Below are 19,850 nucleotides of genomic sequence, written 5' to 3' on the forward strand. Positions count from 1 at the left end.
TTTTGCAAAAGCTCCCGTTTCATACAACGACAACAACGGTGTGGAAATGGAGCATGATTTGAATGATTGTCAACCTATGGCTGCACCCCCTAGTGAACAGAACGATGTGGTGGAAGCAGCTACTGAACTGGCTGCTTCGCAGACTAAGTCGACAGGTTCCGACAAGGAGACCAAAGCAGTGTCAGTGAAAAAAATATTATTTAAAACAACTGCTCAACGTAGACCTGTTGAGAAGGAGAGGGAAGGGGTGAACAGGGGAAAAGGGAAGGAAATAGTCTTGTATAACATTATTTCTGAACATAATACCGATGGTGGTACCGGTAATTGCGTAATTCACGAAATAGAGGACGATGATGACTTCAACATTGATCCTGCCATTCGTAAGAGAGACGCACAACTATGCAAAGAGGACAAGTTATTTGAGAATATGGTCGCCACGTATATGGGAAGCGACGGCTACCAGGTTGGGGCATTTAAATTCAAACAATTGGTATCTGTGGCTAGTTTCCAGCTTGGACTGTTCCTTTTTTATAACATTTTGTCATTGAGGTACGCAAAACTATCACATGTAGTAGCAGAGTTTTATTTTGTAGACTTTTTACTTTTGTGAAGAGTGTCCATTTTGGTAGAGTTTGCTAACTATCCCACACTTTACTTTGCAGGGATGTTTTGGTGGATACTCAAGTGGTAAAGGTGGAGCGTTGGTACTTCAGAAGCCTCAGGCCAGAAGGTCATGTGGACGTGAAGGTAAGACCTTCTGCTTATGTAAAGATAATGAGTGATTTATACTATGTATTAATTCAATGATGTTGGGATTGATGGTTGAACTCTCTCTTTTTACCACTTGGCAGATTATTGATGCTTTTGGGTCTGTATTACGAGGAAGATATGCATGTGATGTCCCCCGACTTGAAGATATGAAGACTCTCATTTTGCCATCCTTTTCCCCCCATATGGTAAGGTCTAATAGATACTCCTTTTGCTTAATTGTTTATTGAAGCGCTCCTTGGTGGCAACTCCTGATATTGCTTAAATGTGAACTTTCGACATAACAACGTGGTCAGGGTGGGAAGTTTTGGGAGACTGGGAGCTTTGACTTCCTCGGTGGAGAAGTGGATGTGACAAAGTTACTACAGAACGTGGATAAGGTTTTTACTTTTAAGACTTATTATTACCTTGTTTACAATTGGATAATAAACTTGATAATTATGTGATATTCGGCCTGCTATAGATCTTAGTCGCTTTGAAGGACGTGGAAAACAGTCATTGGATACTTTGTGTTTTGGACATGAAGAAGAAGTTCACATCATATTGGGACTCTATGAAGACCGGACATTCGAAAATGCACAGGATCCATTTGCTTAGCGGAATGGTGGGTGTGTGTTTTCATCTTAATATGAATCTTATTAAAACCTTCCTAACAATACATCATTTGTACTTCTTGTTACAGTTGAATAAGCTAGATGACTTGCTACTGTCGTCGATGGATGATGTATACGTAGGTCGACTGGTGTTCAAAGTTTTTGGTATAGTCCCCGCTCCACCACTACCCCAGCAGGATAACGGCCATGATTGTGGTATTTTCGTCATGCACTATATGGAGTGCATTGTATTTGGACAATCTCCTCGCACCACCTACGTAAGTGCATTAAGGATTTGTGACAATACAAAGCCAACATTTAAATATTAATCAATGTAATGTAATGGTTTGTTGGGTAGTAGTTGACTTGATTCTTATATTTTGCAGAAGGTTGACCATAGTGAAAGATTCCGGTTAGCAGTAAATATTCTTACATCTGAGTCAAACAGGCTGTGTTGGAAGGCCGCACGAGATGCGGCTGATTATTACAACACATGTTTAAGTGAACGTAGTCCAAGCTTAAAGAAAGGTGTTTGTCTCCCCCAAGTCATTCACCTTCCATTTCCATGCATTCAGCGAAAAAGGGAAGAGGCCAACCCTGGTCTAACCCTCGTAAGAGAAAGAAAAAGCCATGAATGAGTTCCACCTTTCCTCAGTTGTGTCTGGTAGTAGGCGCTGTAGAACTAACATGTGGGAGTTCGTTTTTTATACCAAACATATTCTACCCCCTCTCACTAAATTATTCGTTAGTTTTGTAAATATTTTTTGGGAATCAATTTATGTTCAGTGGGGATGTTTTTGTTCTCCTTGTATTCCCACATATGTGGAATTAGAATTCCAAACAGAGGACGATTTCACTATGGAAAGTTTTTGTGATTAAGTGAAATGAATGTATTTTATGGTGGGGTGGAACGAGAGAGGAATACAACTAGTTTACTAACAAATATATCAATTAAACAGACTATCATTCATGGCCTTCCCAAGTACCAATTGCTATTTAAAGTTTTACTTCTCGTAAGAGTACATGTTACTTTAGCCCGAATAATACTTACTTGGTAAAACCACAAAAAATACGTTCCTATTCCATTGTTCCCCCATTTCCCACGCGAGTAGGTTAGTTTTTTAGTTTTTAATTTTTATGTTTTTTGGGTCCGAGAACCCGGTATATCTTCACCTACTTTTCTATAAACTATTTCAATTTCACAAACCATAGGTCCGACACACCCCGAGTACCAAATGTTTTTTAAACTTTTAACCTTCCGTAAGACAACGTTTACGTTCGCTTCTGAGATAAGTTACAAATTACAACACAAAAAATATGTGAATTTCCATAAATGAGGCATGATTACATTAAGGCTACCCTTCATTCATGTTTAGGATTTCATCACAAAACAAACTGAAAGTCAACATATTTAGGAGCTACAATGAAGCCTACAAGTTCCAAAAATCCTGTAGTTTTTCCTTGTTCAAACTTTGACGAGCTAAACGTAGAGCAAATGCAGTACGTGAACCACATTGCACAAGAAAACCTTAGGATTGCCACTGACCGGAGTGATATACAGAACCAGTTATGTGCCGCGCTCCTTTGTAACACCACACTCAACTCCGACGTGCAGTCCATGAAGGGGACGTTGGAAGATATGAAGGCCAAGTTCTTGGCGTTGGAATCATCAGTTAGGAGGGACCTTGAAGCTGTGGCATGTGCCGTCGAGGAACTCCGCAACGGCTATATCACCATGTACACCTTGTTTGCTCAAGGTCCAAAGCCACCAACTCAGTAGTACACTGTCTACTTGTAGAAGAAGTGTTTCTAATAACTTATGAATATCAGTTAGCGTGTAATGACTCAGAGGTTGTGTGCTTACAACCAAACATGGATCATGGCTATGTTCTTTTGTGGGTGGCCACTACATCTGTTTAATATCTTCTTTAGAGAGTACATGCCACTTTTGTTGTGTTATATTATATGTATCGTCTCTCTCTCTCTCTCTCTCTCTCTCTCTCTTTCTGTACGTATACATATGTATATATATGTGTATGACTATGTATCGTGTGCCATGGACGTGTATGTTTTATTATATGACATTTGTCGTCGTATGAATTTATATTATCCTACAGATTATGGTTGCTATGTCCCTTATTCTTCATTGGCTTGTTGAAAATATATGGAAAATTAAATCCAAAATCAACCATGCATATAATACACTTAAATAACTTCGTAATGGTAGAAAGATGAATATAATACGCACACTAGTTTGAGTTACATAAAATGGGCGTTCCTCCATAGGAAACAGTAATACTATTGACTCAATTGATGAAACGAACCTTCTGCAAATTAAACAGTGTAAAACTATGTAATGTTATTAATGGAGAATCCTCATTAAAGAAGGACGTGTTGGACACAAAAAATAGCATAATTAATGCTATCAAATCTTCCCACAACAAACCCCTTCTCCTAACAATAAATGAGGCAAAAGCCACATTCTCTGTGTATACATACATACATACATATATATATACATATAGATGATGAGTCTTACTCAAACGTGGTTTCGTCGTAACCAACGGGGAAATCAGCAGAAGAAGCTTCACTCCCCAGGCTTCAATTATAAGTTACGAGGAAGGGCTTGTAATTTAATCAAGGTTCATTCCACAATAAGAGTTTCACAAGTTACGGAACAAGGTAATGAAATCCATTTCATGAAAATCTGGAAAACTAGTACATATTATTCGTACCAATTGTTTATCAGTAGTCATGTAATTTTTTTACAATTTTACTTGAAACACAAAGCTTTTGGTACCTTATTCTATCATATCCCCTTTGAATATGCTTTTTGACTTGGAGTTTGTGTGGTATTGGTGAGAAAGTTTGGAGTTGGTGAGAAAGTTTCATAGATCCTATGTGTCTACGAGCATATGCTTCATCTACAGGTGAGACAAACCCAAGTGTACACTACTAGGGTTCTACCACGTACTAGAGCTGCACATATCCAAAATTGATTAAGTTGGGCAGGCATTGTTAACTTAAGTAAACTGATCTTAGTTTGTTGGGAGAGATTGTGATAATGTGATTTTTGTTTCATTGATATGCTTATTCGTTCATTTATTTCACAATAATTGACATTATATTCTGTGATTCCATCTTTTATTTTGGCGGGAAATTTATCTTCCTACTTGTCTTTCTCTTTCTACACATATATATGTATAGATATGTATGTGAAGCTCCGTCATAGGTTCCCGACTCTCTAAAGCCCTTAGAGAAAGCTTCACCTTTTCAAACACACTTTTACTCTTACCATGGAATCATCCAAGTTATGCGTCAATCTCTTTCCTAAAGAATATGAAGTGAAAAAAGAGTTGGAATCTCCAACAAAACAATTTTCTATACCATTCCCGGCGGACTTTCCCCTAACTCCATCACCACCAACTAACAACAAGGAGAAGATGACCATCCTCACTCCTTCGTCAGTAACTAGTTCCGCAACAGCCTCCCGTAGTGATAATGGAAAAAAAATTCCAAAAACTAAGCCTGGGTTTCGCGGTAAGTGCAAAAATTGTATGAAGAAAGATGTGCATATTCAGAAGCTTATGGCTTTCAAGGAACTTGTTGGTAAGAAAGCGGCGACTTTAAGGATGAATTCAATGGATATTAAGTCTTTTCTTTTTGACCAGCGCCAGATTATGGATCATGTAGGGACTATGGTGAAACAACAAGAGACAATTAGTGGTGAGTTGTGTGTTGAAGCTACGGAGGCAAGACCTACCAAGGAGATCATATTTCTTGACTGATTTAACTTTAACATTCTCGTCACATGGGTCTTCATTTCAGTTCTTGTATAAACTAGATGATCCCATGTGTATAAGAGACAATTAGTGGTACTGTTGATTACTTTAAACATTAAGAACCAGTAGGTACTAAAGTTACCTTAAACTATAAGTTAAGGGTAATGGATGTACCTACTATTGGTATTTTCGAAGTCATCATAGTGTGTAGCAGGAGATATATCTCCCTCAACCATCTATCGTGTAGCTAGACATTATGTAATGATGTGATGTTTATCCTTTATTAATCATGTTTATGTTGATTTTGGTTGTTTGCGTCCCTACAGTGAATTTGTATTTTATATTGGATGCCTACAAAAACATGATAAACCCATTACAACTGGCTTCGATAGAAGATGCATATATATTGATAAAAGGTATATGACTGAAATGCTTGCCAAATCAAAATCAATTACAGTAAGGGTGGTCATATGCTCGAAACGGGTTAAGTTGGAAAATGGTGGATGTGTGGGCAGTTACCTTTTAATTTGTTAATGCTTGAGAACAGTGACGAGTTGTTTAGGGCTTACGCCCTACACTTACCAAAATGAAACTCAAAGTATAGGTAGAGACATACACGGTAAAAGTACAAAACTTACCTTAAGTAGCTTATTAACCATTGGATACCTAATCCAAAACTAAATTCCAAACCCATTGGCCTAAAAAAATTAAGTGCTGAAAAAAATTCATCTTTTTCTGGGTTGTAAATTGAAATGACATACACAGGGAGGCAATGTTATTATAAATTGTATAGTTTAATTTTTTGTTTCCTTGTGATCCCACCAATACAAAACTGAAATTTTTGTGGAGGCACAAAAAGCCCATTTCAAGGTGGGTACTTGAATATTCTTAGATATATTTTCCGGCCCTTCCCATTGGTAAGTTGGGGCTATAATAATCGATACCCTCACTAATTGTATGTAATTTATACTTTATTTATCGCTACATAAGTGTGTTTTCTAATGTTTCTTTTACTATACAATAATTAATGATTTAACATAAATATGTGCCTACTTTTAATTACATGGGTACGTTTACTAAAGAAACTGAAGTGTCTAGGGTGATAAACATAGAAATTCAATTGCATTTCCAGTGAATATAAGATTGAGTTAGGTTTTTTCCATCAAGCCTTATTTTTTATTTGATTTTTCTTTTCATCTCTAACAACTATTTCTTTCGTGTTCAGGAAACAAAAAAATAAGTACTCAAACAACATGACGAACGACATGTCGGAAGCACTCGCAGAACTAAATATTACGAACAAGCTTCCACAACAATTAACAAAGGAAGACATTATAAACAAACACCTACCCACGGTTGGCCACTGGGAAGATTTTTACTACAAATACTCTCAGTGGATGGGGTTTAGTGTTAGAAAAGAAGATGTCCGTCGGGACAATGAAAATAAAGAGTGGCAAAGAAAATGGGTTTGCTCTAATCAAGGGTTTAGGCGAGAAAAGTGGACAAACCTAAAGAACCGTAAGAAAAATCCTCGAGCTGTTACTCGCACAGGGTGCCTAGCACTATTGCGCGTGAATTTTGACAAGTCCGAAAACAGTTGGGTAGTGAAAGACTTTAACCCAACACATAATCATGACCTTGCTTTGAAGACAGATATGCAGTTCTTGAGATCTAACCGTGCTGTCCCAGATTGTATGGGTGCCCAAGTAATGTCAATGAGACGGTCGGGCATACGAACTTGCCACATATTGAATCACCTTGCTCCAGAAAGAGGAGGACATGAGTATGTTCCGTTCTTGAAAAAGGACTTATACAATTGGATTGGACGACAAAGAGAGTTAGAAGAGGAGGAGGAAATAGATGCTGAGGGTGCCCTGGGATACTTGGAATGTCTTGGGTTACGTGACCCCAATTTTTTTGAAACACACACGATAGACGGGGAGTATAGGCTCGCTGACTTGTTCTGGGCCGATGGAATTTCGAGAGATGACTATGGACGTTTTGGGGAGATCATCGCATTTGACACAACGTACAAGAAGAATGCTTACAATATACCCCTTCTTCTTTTTGTCGGCGTGAATCACCACTTCAGAACTGTTGTCTTCGCAGTGGCATTGCTGTACGATGAGAAGGAGGACACACACATTTGGTTGTTGGAAGAATTCCTTCAATGTATGAACAACAAATTGCCTCAGGTTATTGTCACTGACGGAGATAAAGCTATGGCTAAAGCAATGGAGAAAGTCATGCCTAATGTTGTCCATCGTTTGTGTGCGTGGCACCTTCAGAAAAATGTTACCATTAATGTCCCTCACCCGATTTTCAAGACAAGGTTTAATGAGCTTCTATATCCATATTGTACAGAGGAAGAGTTTGACAAGAGTTGGAGTGGCTTCGTTACAGAATTTCAGCTACAAGATAGCCAATGGGCAGCCATAACATACAACAATAGAAGGAGTTGGGCAGAATGCTTCCTACGGGGTAATTTCTTTGCGGGCCTCAGAACCACCCAAAGGTCGGAGTCGATGAATTCTTACCTGTCACACTTCTTGACAAGCAAACTTAAACTTAAAGACCTTGTTAGCCAAGTTGATAAAGCCATACAAAGCATACGCCACACGGAACGCGAAGATGACTTCATTAGTAACAACACATCGCCCCAGTTCCCTTCCAACATACTACAACAGTATTACCAGCAAGTTGCTTCAGTTTTGACGAGAAACATGTACGATAAGGTCGCACAACAAATCGACAACGCTCTTGCATACTCAATTGATTCGATAAGTGTGGAATTTGGGTGCAGGGTATTTTCCCTAAGTCATTTCCGTAGAGGACTGGTAAGAAGTGTAGTTCGCTACGTAATTGATCATGATCACTTTGAATGTAGTTGCATGCTATTCCAGTCAGACGGAATCCCGTGTCGACATATGTTTGCGGTAATGAAGCATTTGAACCTACCCTGTATCCCGAAACCTCTGTTAAAGGAACGATGGAGGAAGGACGCCAAATTGAGAGGTGAATTGAGTAGCGCTCCCCATGATAGGGTCCCCCGTGATGTGTTATTATGTACCCGTTGGGGATCGTTGACATCACGGTTAAATGCAATGGGGTACTATGCTACACAACGTGATGATACATATGAAGAAGCATTAAGCGAAATGTCCCGTTTGGAGGAAAAATTTAAAACAATGTGTGGTCAGCCTAATGATGAGTTTGAATCGAGTCACGTTGTACATGGGGACCACCGATCGCAACAACAACAGAGAGTAATTGGGGATTCGGCAATTGTGAGAACGAAGGGGAGGGAACCAAACAAAACAAAATCAAAATATAAGGGCGTGGACAATGCCACCCCAAGGAAGAATAGGTGTCGCAACTGCAACCAATTAGGCCATAATAGGGCGACTTGCAAAGTTGTTCCAGAAGTGGACAATCAGTCCATGGAGAGAGAAGATCCAACATCTTCCAACTACCCAATGTACTGTACTCCGAACGTGGACGACATCAGTCAAAGTCAAAAGAGTTAATTAACAGGAGATAATGGCACAAACGAGCAATGGCATAGTCACCAATGACCTACTATTTCGAAACAAATTCTCAATCCCTCTACAGATTGTTACATCCCATAGCCATGCGATCATTTTTATGGTAAGGGTTTAGAATTAGTTTGTAAAAAAATTCATGAATTATGTGTAATGCTTTGTATGTCTCGTTTTTTACCAAATGTAATGTTATGGACGTCAATCTTGTTTACTAAGTTCTACTATGTGGAATGCTCTTACTATGTTTTGAAGAGTCATTTATGGATGGATCGTTATAGGAATCATTTGTTGACACATTAATTTAAGAATTTTTGCAGAAAAGATACTATAATAATTCGTTAATAACAAAATTGAGGCATAATTAATTGATTTTGTCCTTGTGTAGCATGCATATATATATAGGACAATATTTTTATAGGGGCTTTACTTTAACTTCTAATGGTGGGGCGCTCAGTGTTTCGCATCCCGTTTACAGTTTTCGAGGGGACTATTTTATGATCGTGTTTACTGTAGCTATTTATAGATTCCTGCTAATTTTCAAGAAATTGTGAGTAGTTTACAGTACCGAAAAATAGGTTCAAACATGTAGTTTTTCACGCGCTTAAAAAAATTTAGTCACGCGAGCACCATGTTTCAACATAGTTTTCGGTAATATACTCCATTCACAAATTTTTGAAAATTAGCAGATGCTCCTAATAGCTACAATATACACGGTTATAAACAAATCCCCTCGAAAATTGTTCAAGTTTTCAAGAACACTGACAGCCCCACCACCACCGATGGGGATTAAAGGGAAGCCCCTTTAGCATAATTTCCTTCTTTATATATATATATGATGTTCCTTGTATATTTTGTTTAGTGGGGCCACATTACTACTATCATGTGAGCCTAAATTGCTTGGTATATTATTGGGACTCAATTGTCCAAATTAGTGAAGTCTTACAGGGTATGAAATAAGTTGTTCATTATCTTGCCTAGCCTATATCATCATAAGGAAGGTGAGGGGAGGTGGAGATTGAGTGAAACAAGCCATTTCTTGTATTCACAATTGATGTATAGTACGTTCAATATTACAATTATGTAAAATGTATGATTGGATTGGAGACATAGGAATTGATTAGTACAATTTATGCAAAAGGTATGGTAGGATTGGAGACATAAAAATTGATTGGATCTATGATTTGACAAACCAATTGACTTGCTCAATATAGAATAGTAGACAAATATGATTACTTACTTCTTCCAATTAATAGTTGTTGACATATATCAAAAAATTTGTAAAAGTTAATTGCTACTACTAGAGAAATATTAGAACCATACAAATATTTTGTATTTAAATAATGTCTTCATTAATCCATGTTATTCGTTACAAACATGTTTAAACCCTTAATAAACAAAAAAAAAAGACAAACAAATTGGACCACTCATCTGTAAGGTGAATTAACAATCACCACGCCATCGCACTACAACACTTCAGTTCTTCATGTTCTTCTACGTCCAAGTGGGGCAACATCACCAACTATATTGTTAATTTTCTCCTTCAGGTACTCATCGTATCTACTCACTGCTTTTGCCTTAAGTTCTTCTAGTGCTTTCAACACCCTTTCATAGGCTGCCATGAACGCGACATCCATCACTTCCTCTATTTTCTTTGTCTTCTATTGAAGCTCTGTTTCGAGCTGCATTATCCTGGCGTTCATGGACTCGTTATCTTTCTCTAGCATGCGACAATCCAAATTTCTAAAGAAAATTTCTTCATCCTTCCTCTCTAATTTGATCTTCAGATCGTTTATATAGTCTATAGGTTCGGGGGGGAGGGTGTTTATGTTGTTTTTGGTAAACTCCTCCCAATCCGGTCGGTCTACATGATGGTCGCCCGTGACAGGAAATACCTCAATATTGCACGAGTCAAATGAGGAGTCTGAATCCATGGGTATGGGTGGAAGGAAAAATTATGGGGTGGAAGGGATGAAGGAAGATATGGCTGCCAAAGTAGTTGGTAGTGGTTTGTGTGATGGATAACCTTTTTTTACTCGTTCAAAATGGCCAGTTGTTGTACACTGTCTATATTTGAGGAAGGCCCCCACGTATACATGACATTTTTGTCTTACTGTGACACGCCAAAGGTCAACTTCACATTGAATGTTGAGACATACCGTAAAGATGCATTATTTTTTGCACAAGGTACAATTCATTGTCTAGGGAAATCATGCCAGGTGTTATGAGAAAGGCAAAAACTTGAGAATTATACTTGAATGCTTTGTATTGGTTTTAAAAATCACTGGACCACAATTAACCACATTAAAAATAACAACATTATGGATGGTTATCGTATATGTGTATTTGTCAAACAAACTTAAAAAAATAGTCTATATGTTTAAAGTGTCATGTCATTATTAATGGAAGCAGTTCAAACAAATATAAAAGACCATTTATTAGGCAACACAATTAGTTTATGTTCCACGACCAAATATATTATCTCCCTACTTTGTTCTACGGATGTAATGTCCTAATTTTGCTAATAACACTTACTGGTTTAGGGGGCATAATTGGATGTTAATGTGTTAGTGTAATTTAAATGTCATATTATATGTGAATATAATGAGTTATACTATGATGCGACTACGTAAGCATGTTTTACTGCATTAAAAATGATTAAAGGGTCATATTTGTTGAAAAGAGTATTTATGTAATATTCCCCCTGTAAGGGTATATATGTAATTTTATGTGCTTTGTGAGTGAGATCACATTATTATGTTGTACGCCCTAATTTTTTACGGGCTATTAGCGAGCTGAGATATGGCATAATTATATTAGCCATGTGGATACCGCGTGGCTGGAGTTGTTGTTGTCAGGTCCTACCTCCTTAGCTCTCGGAAAATGCGCCAAGAATGGCCCAAGTAACAATCCCAAAGTCTCAAAACTAGAGAGTCACTAGACGGTAAATTCTGAGAATCTGATCCGTCGACCAACCAAATCCATCCCCGAAATGACTAATCGGCGAAGACAACTCACCAGTCGACATAGGCAAGCACCTCTCATCGGCATAGGCAAACCACACCTCTGCTCGGTATAGGCAAAGCACTCTTCTAGCACACCTTTGCTCTACCATGACACATCTCTGGTATGTCAAAAATCTTCACCGGTGGGACAAAGAATCTTCCTGGTCAGTCAAATCACTTCCAAACCAGATAAATAATTATGATGACTAGTAATATCACAACTCTGAAGATTAATCTTCGACCTTTCCCTCCTTGGGTAATACATTTATTGAATATTAATGTGTCATTTACTGACCATGCATTGCGACTTGTCACTTCTGTTTGGCACGTCATTGAACTGAAATGTTGTGGATAACTCCTATTAATAACACGTAGATGCACTTTTATAACCAAATGACTAGTTTACCGAGTTAAACACGGTTTAAAGCTCACCATAACAATCTTGGAGTAACCAGGGCGTTACACTCTCTCACTATTGTTGTCGTGGACCACCATCTAAACACAAACTCTAAGGCCAAAATCTCCATCACCATCACCTCTTCAAATCTTCAAAGAGTCCACACGATGAACGTTATCTTTATTATTGTCGAAACCCTATAACCAGCATTTTAAGGATCTAGGAATTCTTTTAAAGATCAAGGTTGCAGTGTAGTTCAGTTTTGAATGTTTTGAGTTTTAGATCTACTAGTTTATGTTTTAATAATGGTATAATGTTAATGAAATAGGATTTTAAGCAGGATTAGCATATAAATGTTAAGCATGTTGTATATGATTTATATTTTGTTGGTTCACTATTTATGCTTATTTGGGTTTTCTTGCTGGGAGGTGGCTTACGGGTGCTATGTGGTGCAAGTAAGGGCAAAGATAAGTTGGACCAACCATGAGTTGGAGAGCTCTAGGGGCTGTGTGTACATATGTAGCCTGCTCGACTGCCACGGCCGTGATTTCTTTTAAGGATTTAGGGTTACGGTGTTTTATGCCGCTTAGGATGCCCATTTACTGTAACGCCCTGGTTACCCCAGAACAGTTACAGGGATCGGTGGACCGGAAATTTGACCCGCTACCCGAGTCCTTTCGTCAAAAACGTGCTCTAAGTGTAATTAACAGGTTAAGGTGGAAAACTAATAAAAAGGAAATGGATATTTTCATTACAAAATGCTCTGCAGAGCTAATTAAAACATTTACAAGTTGTTCTCAGAACAAAACGGTAATTATTGATTCAAATTTACAATCCCGCCGACCTAAGCGGCAAAAATAGGGTGAACTCCCTAGTTCCTCTGAGAACGCCTTGGCCGTGGTGGTCAAGCGGCCGCATATGTACACAACACCACCTAAGCTCTCCACTCAAGGCTGCGTGAGTTTTTCTTTCCCTTTACCTGCACCACATACCACCCATGAGCCAAGGCCCAGCAAGAAAACATAGTATAGGATGATATAATATCAACAATGATCATATAAATCATTTAGGACTATCTGTCCAAAAGAGATAGGTGACAGACGCAACAGTCACAAAAGTGGGTACAGCCCCCTTTAGCCATGTGACGAAAGGGTCACTCGGGCTTAACTGATAAGTGAACCTTTCATAAGTTTGAACAGGATGGGTGTATGGTGAATAGTCACCAACATAACCCTCCTCATGACCGTAGAGTCATAACCCTGGAACAACGTTCCCTAGCCATGTGACAAACAGTCACCGGGCCCATATGCCATGGCTCTGAATAACTAGTCTTATAATAGCCTAGCGCTTATAAGTTCATCGACCTTAGGGTTGGTGCAGCATTAATGCCACAGAGTCATTCAATGCTGATATCAATTAGATCTAATATTCATTTGGCTCGGCGTTCTCAACGCTATGCCATTTCTAACTCTTTAGGTCAGTGTCCCTGACTAATCAGTAATATACAAGTATTCACCATTTGCTAGCATTCAATAGGCAAACCATGTCCACATTAATCAATCAACATCCCTCAATAATAACCACGCATGTCATATATACACAGGGTGCAATTTTCTTACCTCAGATTCGAGGTAGAAAGATTAAAAGAACGACCCGTGACAACGATCAATCTTTAGTCCTTTAGCGGTCACCTAATCATAACCAAACACGGGACATCATTAATAATAATGATCAACATAGGTTTCCACACCAATATCTAGCCTCCGGAAGATCAATCCCAACTAATCCAAGTAGTAGGAACACTCTCGAGGCCTATAACTAAGTTCTCGGGGTCAAAACGAGCAAAAGGGGTGAAAACAGGGCAAGGGCTGCGACCCTAGCACCATGGGCCACGACCCCTAGAAATCATTTGTTGAAACAAGTGCTGCAACGCCCAACACCAAAGGCCACGACACCCAGCCAAAATAGAACCACCCTTTCTTCCTCTTCGAACCAGGGCCGTGGCGCCCAAGAACAGGGCCGCGGCCCCCGACCCAAAGCCATTCCCGAATGTGTTTTCAACTTCTCCAATCTTCCAAAATCACACCTAACCATCCCCAATCATCAAAAAAAAGTTCCCAAGCTTCCCAAAACTTCAAAACCCTCAAAACCCAAGGTTCAAACCCACCAAAAACTCAACAATTCACAAAGTCCAATTCAAACCTTAGAAACTCGGAAAACAAAAAACTTTAAACTTATATTACCTTTGATTGGGTTGTTTTCTGTCAAATCCTTCGGTTAAGAAGCTTCTAATATTTCCTAGGATCGCTATGCCTCGATCCTCGCTTGATTCCGACTCCTAGAACTCGAGATATCTTCGAAAATGCTCAAAAGGTAAAACGGGCTATCGAAAGGGAGAACGAGAGGTTTTCTAATCGTACGTTCTATCTGACGGCTACTTCAAGCTTAAGTAAACTCAAATAAAACCTAATGCTCGGGGTCCTGAAAATATCCCCGGGGACATTATAGTCAAAGCCTCCAAAATTTCACCCTGATCTCAAATATTCCCATTTTATCATCAAATAAACATTTCTATTACCCCAAAATTGACCCCGTTATGACAAAACCACTAATGCAATATATATGACCGTCTCATGCCGAATTGTTCTTTGTTTATATCTCCATAATAATGGAATCTAATTCACAAATCGCATTATGCACCCAAATACACATATTCACCCTCAATGGGCCAAATTATCATAATAGCATAATTATTCAAATGTGCACCCACATGCACGCATATAACATCATATCATAATGTAATCCACATATACATGCATAATAACATTTAATGGCAAAATTAAACAAGTATGGCTCTCCCGGCCTACTAATCCCGCCATTAAACCATACCGGAGAATTCAGGCCATTACATTTACTACCCTTTTGCTTTTGTTTTGTGTTACAAACTCTTCTTTGATCCTTTTACTTAATGAAACCTTTTTAATGGAATGTATTACTTGTTTGGCACAAAATAATGAACAAAATTTCTTATTTCTTCCCCACTATTCAATTTTCATTACGCATTACAGTAACACTGTTGGATTTACTACATCGTTAGACACATCGTTCAAGTTTGATGTGTTTACATTTTCAGATAACAAAATAACTACGGTACATATGAAAATCATAAACACACACGATCGATGACAGAAACTGGAAAATAACGGTGTTTTGATTCTCTCAAATTAGTTTGAGTATATTATGCAATATGTTATCACAATTATAGGGGGTTCACTCTCTGTCCCATTGATTATTTTCAAAAACGAAATTCATCAATTTCATGATTTGAAGTATACACATTACCAAATTAGTGGCTGATTTTGAAATTAATGAAAAATAATGTAAATCTTTAATTTGTTTTAAGCATGTATGGAAAAATAAAATTTTATATGTCTAAACCTTTTTTTAGTGGCAGTAAATAGGAAATTTTTATATGAATATATAACAACCCTCGTATCTACGATAAATAACCGATTACCACTGATAATTTGCCATAAAAAGAAATTCAATTGTCACCACCCTTTTAATATATACTTTATTGGTTTTCGTATAAGCAAAAATTTTCCTTAAATCTTCTTATTTGTGGTGTATTAGAAATGGAAGACTCCTGGAGGCTACTGCGATGGTGGACTGGGAAGCCAACTACCACATCGAATTTGTTCAAAGTCGGGGTGCCAATCCCCACATATACAGTTCTATCCATGAACGATGGACTGCCCCTGTTGCAAATGAGCTTTTGATAAATGTGGATGCTGCCACTAACAGGGGCCGAGGCTGCTGTAGCAGTCGCGTGGTGACCAGGGACAGTGAGGGCAGGGTTATTGCGTCCAAAAGCAATTTCATAAACTGTGCCCATGAACCGCTTGTGGCTGAGCTGTTGGCCATTAAACATGGCATTGAGTTGTGTAAGAGTTTAAATCTGCAGGGGGGCTGCTTGTTTCAGATAGTAGCTTAGTAGTGGGTATGCTCAATAGACCTCCAGAAGAGAGTGGACATCTTGATTTACTAGTGGCTGCTATTAGAAGGGAAGCAGAGGATCTCAGAATTTTGTCTGTTGGGTATGGCCCAAGATCGTCGAACACTGTTGCTCATTTGACAGCCAAGTATGCTATTCGGTATCAAGCTTCTGGCTTTTGGGATGGAGGGGTTCCCCCTATGGCGTCTTCGGGTCTGGCTAAAGATATGGCTGGCCTGGTTGGCCGACCCTAGGCTGCTCTGTTTTCTTTGTTAATTTAATGTATTTTCTCTCAAAAAAATAAAATAAATGGAAGACTCAAATCTAAATTCACATGATAGTTTGTTTTATTCCGATTTAGAAGCCCGAAATGGTTTTTCAAACGTGGGACCCCAACCCATTGTAGTGGACCCGATATAAAAAAGTAATTCAGTGGGAATATTCCAAGCCATTTGCACTATATTTCTTTTTTAAATTCAGAAAAAAGTGTGAGGACAAATTTAGCAATTCAAGCTTTGCGTGATTAAGTATATCTCCACGTTTGGCAGAAGTGAGGACATTGCCTATGGTACTAGACCTATAGGGACTGTTCAGTTTCTCTCTTTGAAGAACAAAGGTTCACATTACTTAATAAACTTGAAAATGTACTGATGAATTCTTTCCCCCTGGGACTTTACTTTCAGTTCCCACTCCAAAGAAAATGAGATACAAAGCCTTGGCCACCCGCTTCCCCACAATGACGGCCGAAAAGATCGAGGACTCTCACAGGCCGAGTTCCCTCCAACGTCGTCCCAGGAAAATGACCATCAAAAGTGATGCAAGCCCAGTGGAAGAGGGCGTACAACCACAGAGTGTGGAAGGTGGCGAACTCCAAGGGCATCCTTCCACCACCCAACCACGGCGTAAGCGAGGTAAACACTTTATGTAGCAGCTGCCCTTCCTCTTGATAAAGAACATATTTTTTTAAAAAAAAAAAAAGAGGGTAGTCAATGCACGTTGGGTAAACTTTATTTTTTTCACATACTGACATTTCTGTATATTTGTTTGCTATAACAAAGGGCGACCCCGAAAAAACCCCATCCCCGCGAATTCTGTTCGTGCTGGACAGGAAAAGTCAAATGCAAAAATGGTCCCTTCCTCCTCTTCAGACTCAGAGATATCGGACCCTGAGATTTGCATGAGCAGGAGTACATTCCAGAAAGTGGCTTTCAGCATGTTGTTCAATCTCCGAACGGACATTGACGAGATAAAGAAGAGAAGGTTTTGCCATTGTTGCCAAGGGGCCAAAATGAAGAGTGTTGACTTATTCAGGGAAAAGTCTCCAAGTCCATCAAGTCGATCTAGCCCTGAGTTGTAAGGTGAGTGGATGTTGAATTTTTAAAGTACTGTACTTTCATGTACCCTTCACTCATTTGGTTTAGTTGTTATGTTATTAGTTCCAAGTACAAAACCAATCAGTGATGTTGTTAGTTATTATTGAAGTTTAATTTTGAAGTATCAGAGTGGTTCAACATGTTTCCAGGTTCAACAATGGGTGATTTCGCCCGTGTTTGGTGAAGTAGAACTATGATATATTGTGACGTTGTTTAGTTCCTTTACTTTGAAGTAGAATTATCATATATATTATCCTGTTTTTTCTTAAGTTTAAACTTTTTAAAAATTAGTACTGTCTCCTGGGTTTCTACATGGATTCCCTTCAAAAAATTCATCTCTGTCTCCCGAGGATATTGGTAAGGGTTTTGATCTAATGATCAGTTTAATAAGAATGGACGAATAAGACAAATAAGGAAATTCACAAAAATGATTACCATGTAAATTGGAGGACGATTTGTACTGCATTAACTGGAAAAGTGATACAATGGCATACCTAATTTTACTGGCAGTTTATTCAAGAATTATTGTTATTCAAATACAACCTGCACATGCAAGTTTCAAAGTAATAATTTTATAAATAAACTCCAACCAAAACATCAGTTTTTGTTACGTCGCCCTTGTGCATTTATTCTCCACCAACAAAGAAAAATGATCTGCGCGTGTATAAAATATTACGTCCATAATATGTTCACTCCGCTTTGTAAAATATAATTTAATATGAGAAATATTACCCAAACGTCCCTAGGTGCACTATCTTTTTCAATTAGAAGGTTAATTAATTACCGTAATACATGTGGCAACTTACAAGTCTTTCAATTGGACTGTTTATGTACAAACAATACCATGGAATCAGTTTTTGTTACTCCGTTATTGAAGTAGAAAGGGTACACACAAAATTATCAGACATATGGTATCTCATAGGAACTAGTGTAAAATCTATTTTGTCTCTTAGGGGTATCTCATAGGAAAGTGAAATCTATTTTGTCCCTCAGTGAGCTGGTTCTAACTTTTCACATTTTAAACGTTATTTCACATTTTAAACGGTATTTTTGGATCCATGTATGAATGTAAACATTTTAATTAAAAAAACTTCACTTTTTCTCACAAATTTTAACCGTTAATCACATTTAATTATACCTTTATTGATAATATATTCCTATAGAAAGTGCAATCACGTTTAATTAATTCTTTATGGCTAATAGACTCGTTTAGAGAGTCTAACACTATTTAAAAACAATATTCGCTCCCGTTTTTTCAAACACTATTGGACGAGTTCCCCACCTTTTGTTCATGTACAATGATCATTGCAAAACAAAAAACAAATGGATTTGGAATATCCCATTTTTCTTAACAAATATAAAACAAAACAAAAATGAACTCTTCAAAAACGTGTTAGGCAAGATTGAGATACAGAATATTCTGTCAGAGCCTTGCGTCTCTTATTAAACATTTTCCTAGTTGGAAGATGAGGAGATACATTGCCTTGGCAAGCCGACCCTCTTCAACAACGGGCGACAACTCTGATGCCTATGAGGAGTCATCTCCCCCGCTAAGGGCCAGCTCTCTGAGGAAGAGGAACAACGAAGTCCATAAAAGGACAGCGAAAGAGTTCGTACGTCCCCAATCTTCACAAGGTGCCGCAATCAAACAATATCATTCCACCAAACAGCCACCCCAGAAGCGAGGTGATAAGTTTATGGATCAATAGTTCCTCTTCTTTATGTTAATGTGTTTGAATTCCTATATATAATACGGTTTTAACATTACGTTAGGAATGGTTACAACTTTTCAAGGACTGACTTTTATTTTGTGTTTATACCATAACGAAGGACGTCCACGCAAAAATCATTTGCCTGACACTGATGGAATTGTCAATGAGGTACCGCTGGCGGAAAGCAAATCATATTTGCAACCGGTCCCCTTCACCTCTTCGGACTCCAACATCTCAGACCCTGGTATTTACATGAGGAGGAGTAGATTCCAAAATTTGGTTTTGAGCATGTTATTCAATATTCGAACTGACGTTGACGAAATAAAGGACGGAGGGTGTTTCCATTGTTGCCACGGGGACCAAAATAACAGTCCACCTCGTCACTCCAGCCATAACTTGTAAGCCAAGAATACTGAAGGTTCTATTTTGTATTAAAAGAAATCTACTGTTTAATTAAGCTCTTCATTATATTACAATTGTAAGGTACAAACCAATCATTGAGGTAGGTAGTTCTTCTTGTTTAATTTGCCAAGTACACACTGGTTGGGTTATGTTTTGTTTCAGGGGAAATGGCTCCTTCACCTCTTCTAAACCCATGGATGAATTAGTATGTATTATGTGGTGATAATGACTTTCGTTACAGAGCTTGTTTTTCACAAGTATGGAGCATTTTATTAAGCAAAAGAT

At 38.3% G+C, this 19,850-nt stretch overlaps 2 protein-coding genes across 2 annotated transcripts; both read left to right on the forward strand.

The window, feature by feature from the left end:
• The first annotated feature begins 1,237 nt into the window (after nucleotides 1-1,237).
• On the forward strand, nucleotides 1,238-2,270 carry LOC133793779 (uncharacterized). Its single transcript, XM_062231060.1, has 3 exons — nucleotides 1,238-1,372; nucleotides 1,451-1,639; nucleotides 1,748-2,270. The coding sequence occupies exons 1-3, from the start codon at nucleotides 1,289-1,291 to the stop codon at nucleotides 1,997-1,999; spliced, it is 525 nt and encodes a 174-aa protein (XP_062087044.1). The 5' UTR covers nucleotides 1,238-1,288; the 3' UTR covers nucleotides 2,000-2,270.
• Nucleotides 2,271-6,396: 4,126 nt separating this feature from the next.
• On the forward strand, nucleotides 6,397-8,162 carry LOC133795377 (protein FAR1-RELATED SEQUENCE 5-like). Its single transcript, XM_062232828.1, has 2 exons — nucleotides 6,397-7,947; nucleotides 8,031-8,162. Exons 1-2 carry the CDS (start codon nucleotides 6,397-6,399, stop codon nucleotides 8,160-8,162), a joined length of 1,683 nt encoding a protein of 560 aa, XP_062088812.1.
• The last annotated feature ends 11,688 nt before the right edge of the window (nucleotides 8,163-19,850 follow it).

This window comes from Humulus lupulus, chromosome 8 (assembly GCF_963169125.1).
Source record: "Humulus lupulus chromosome 8, drHumLupu1.1, whole genome shotgun sequence".
Taxonomy (NCBI): Eukaryota; Viridiplantae; Streptophyta; class Magnoliopsida; order Rosales; family Cannabaceae; genus Humulus; species Humulus lupulus.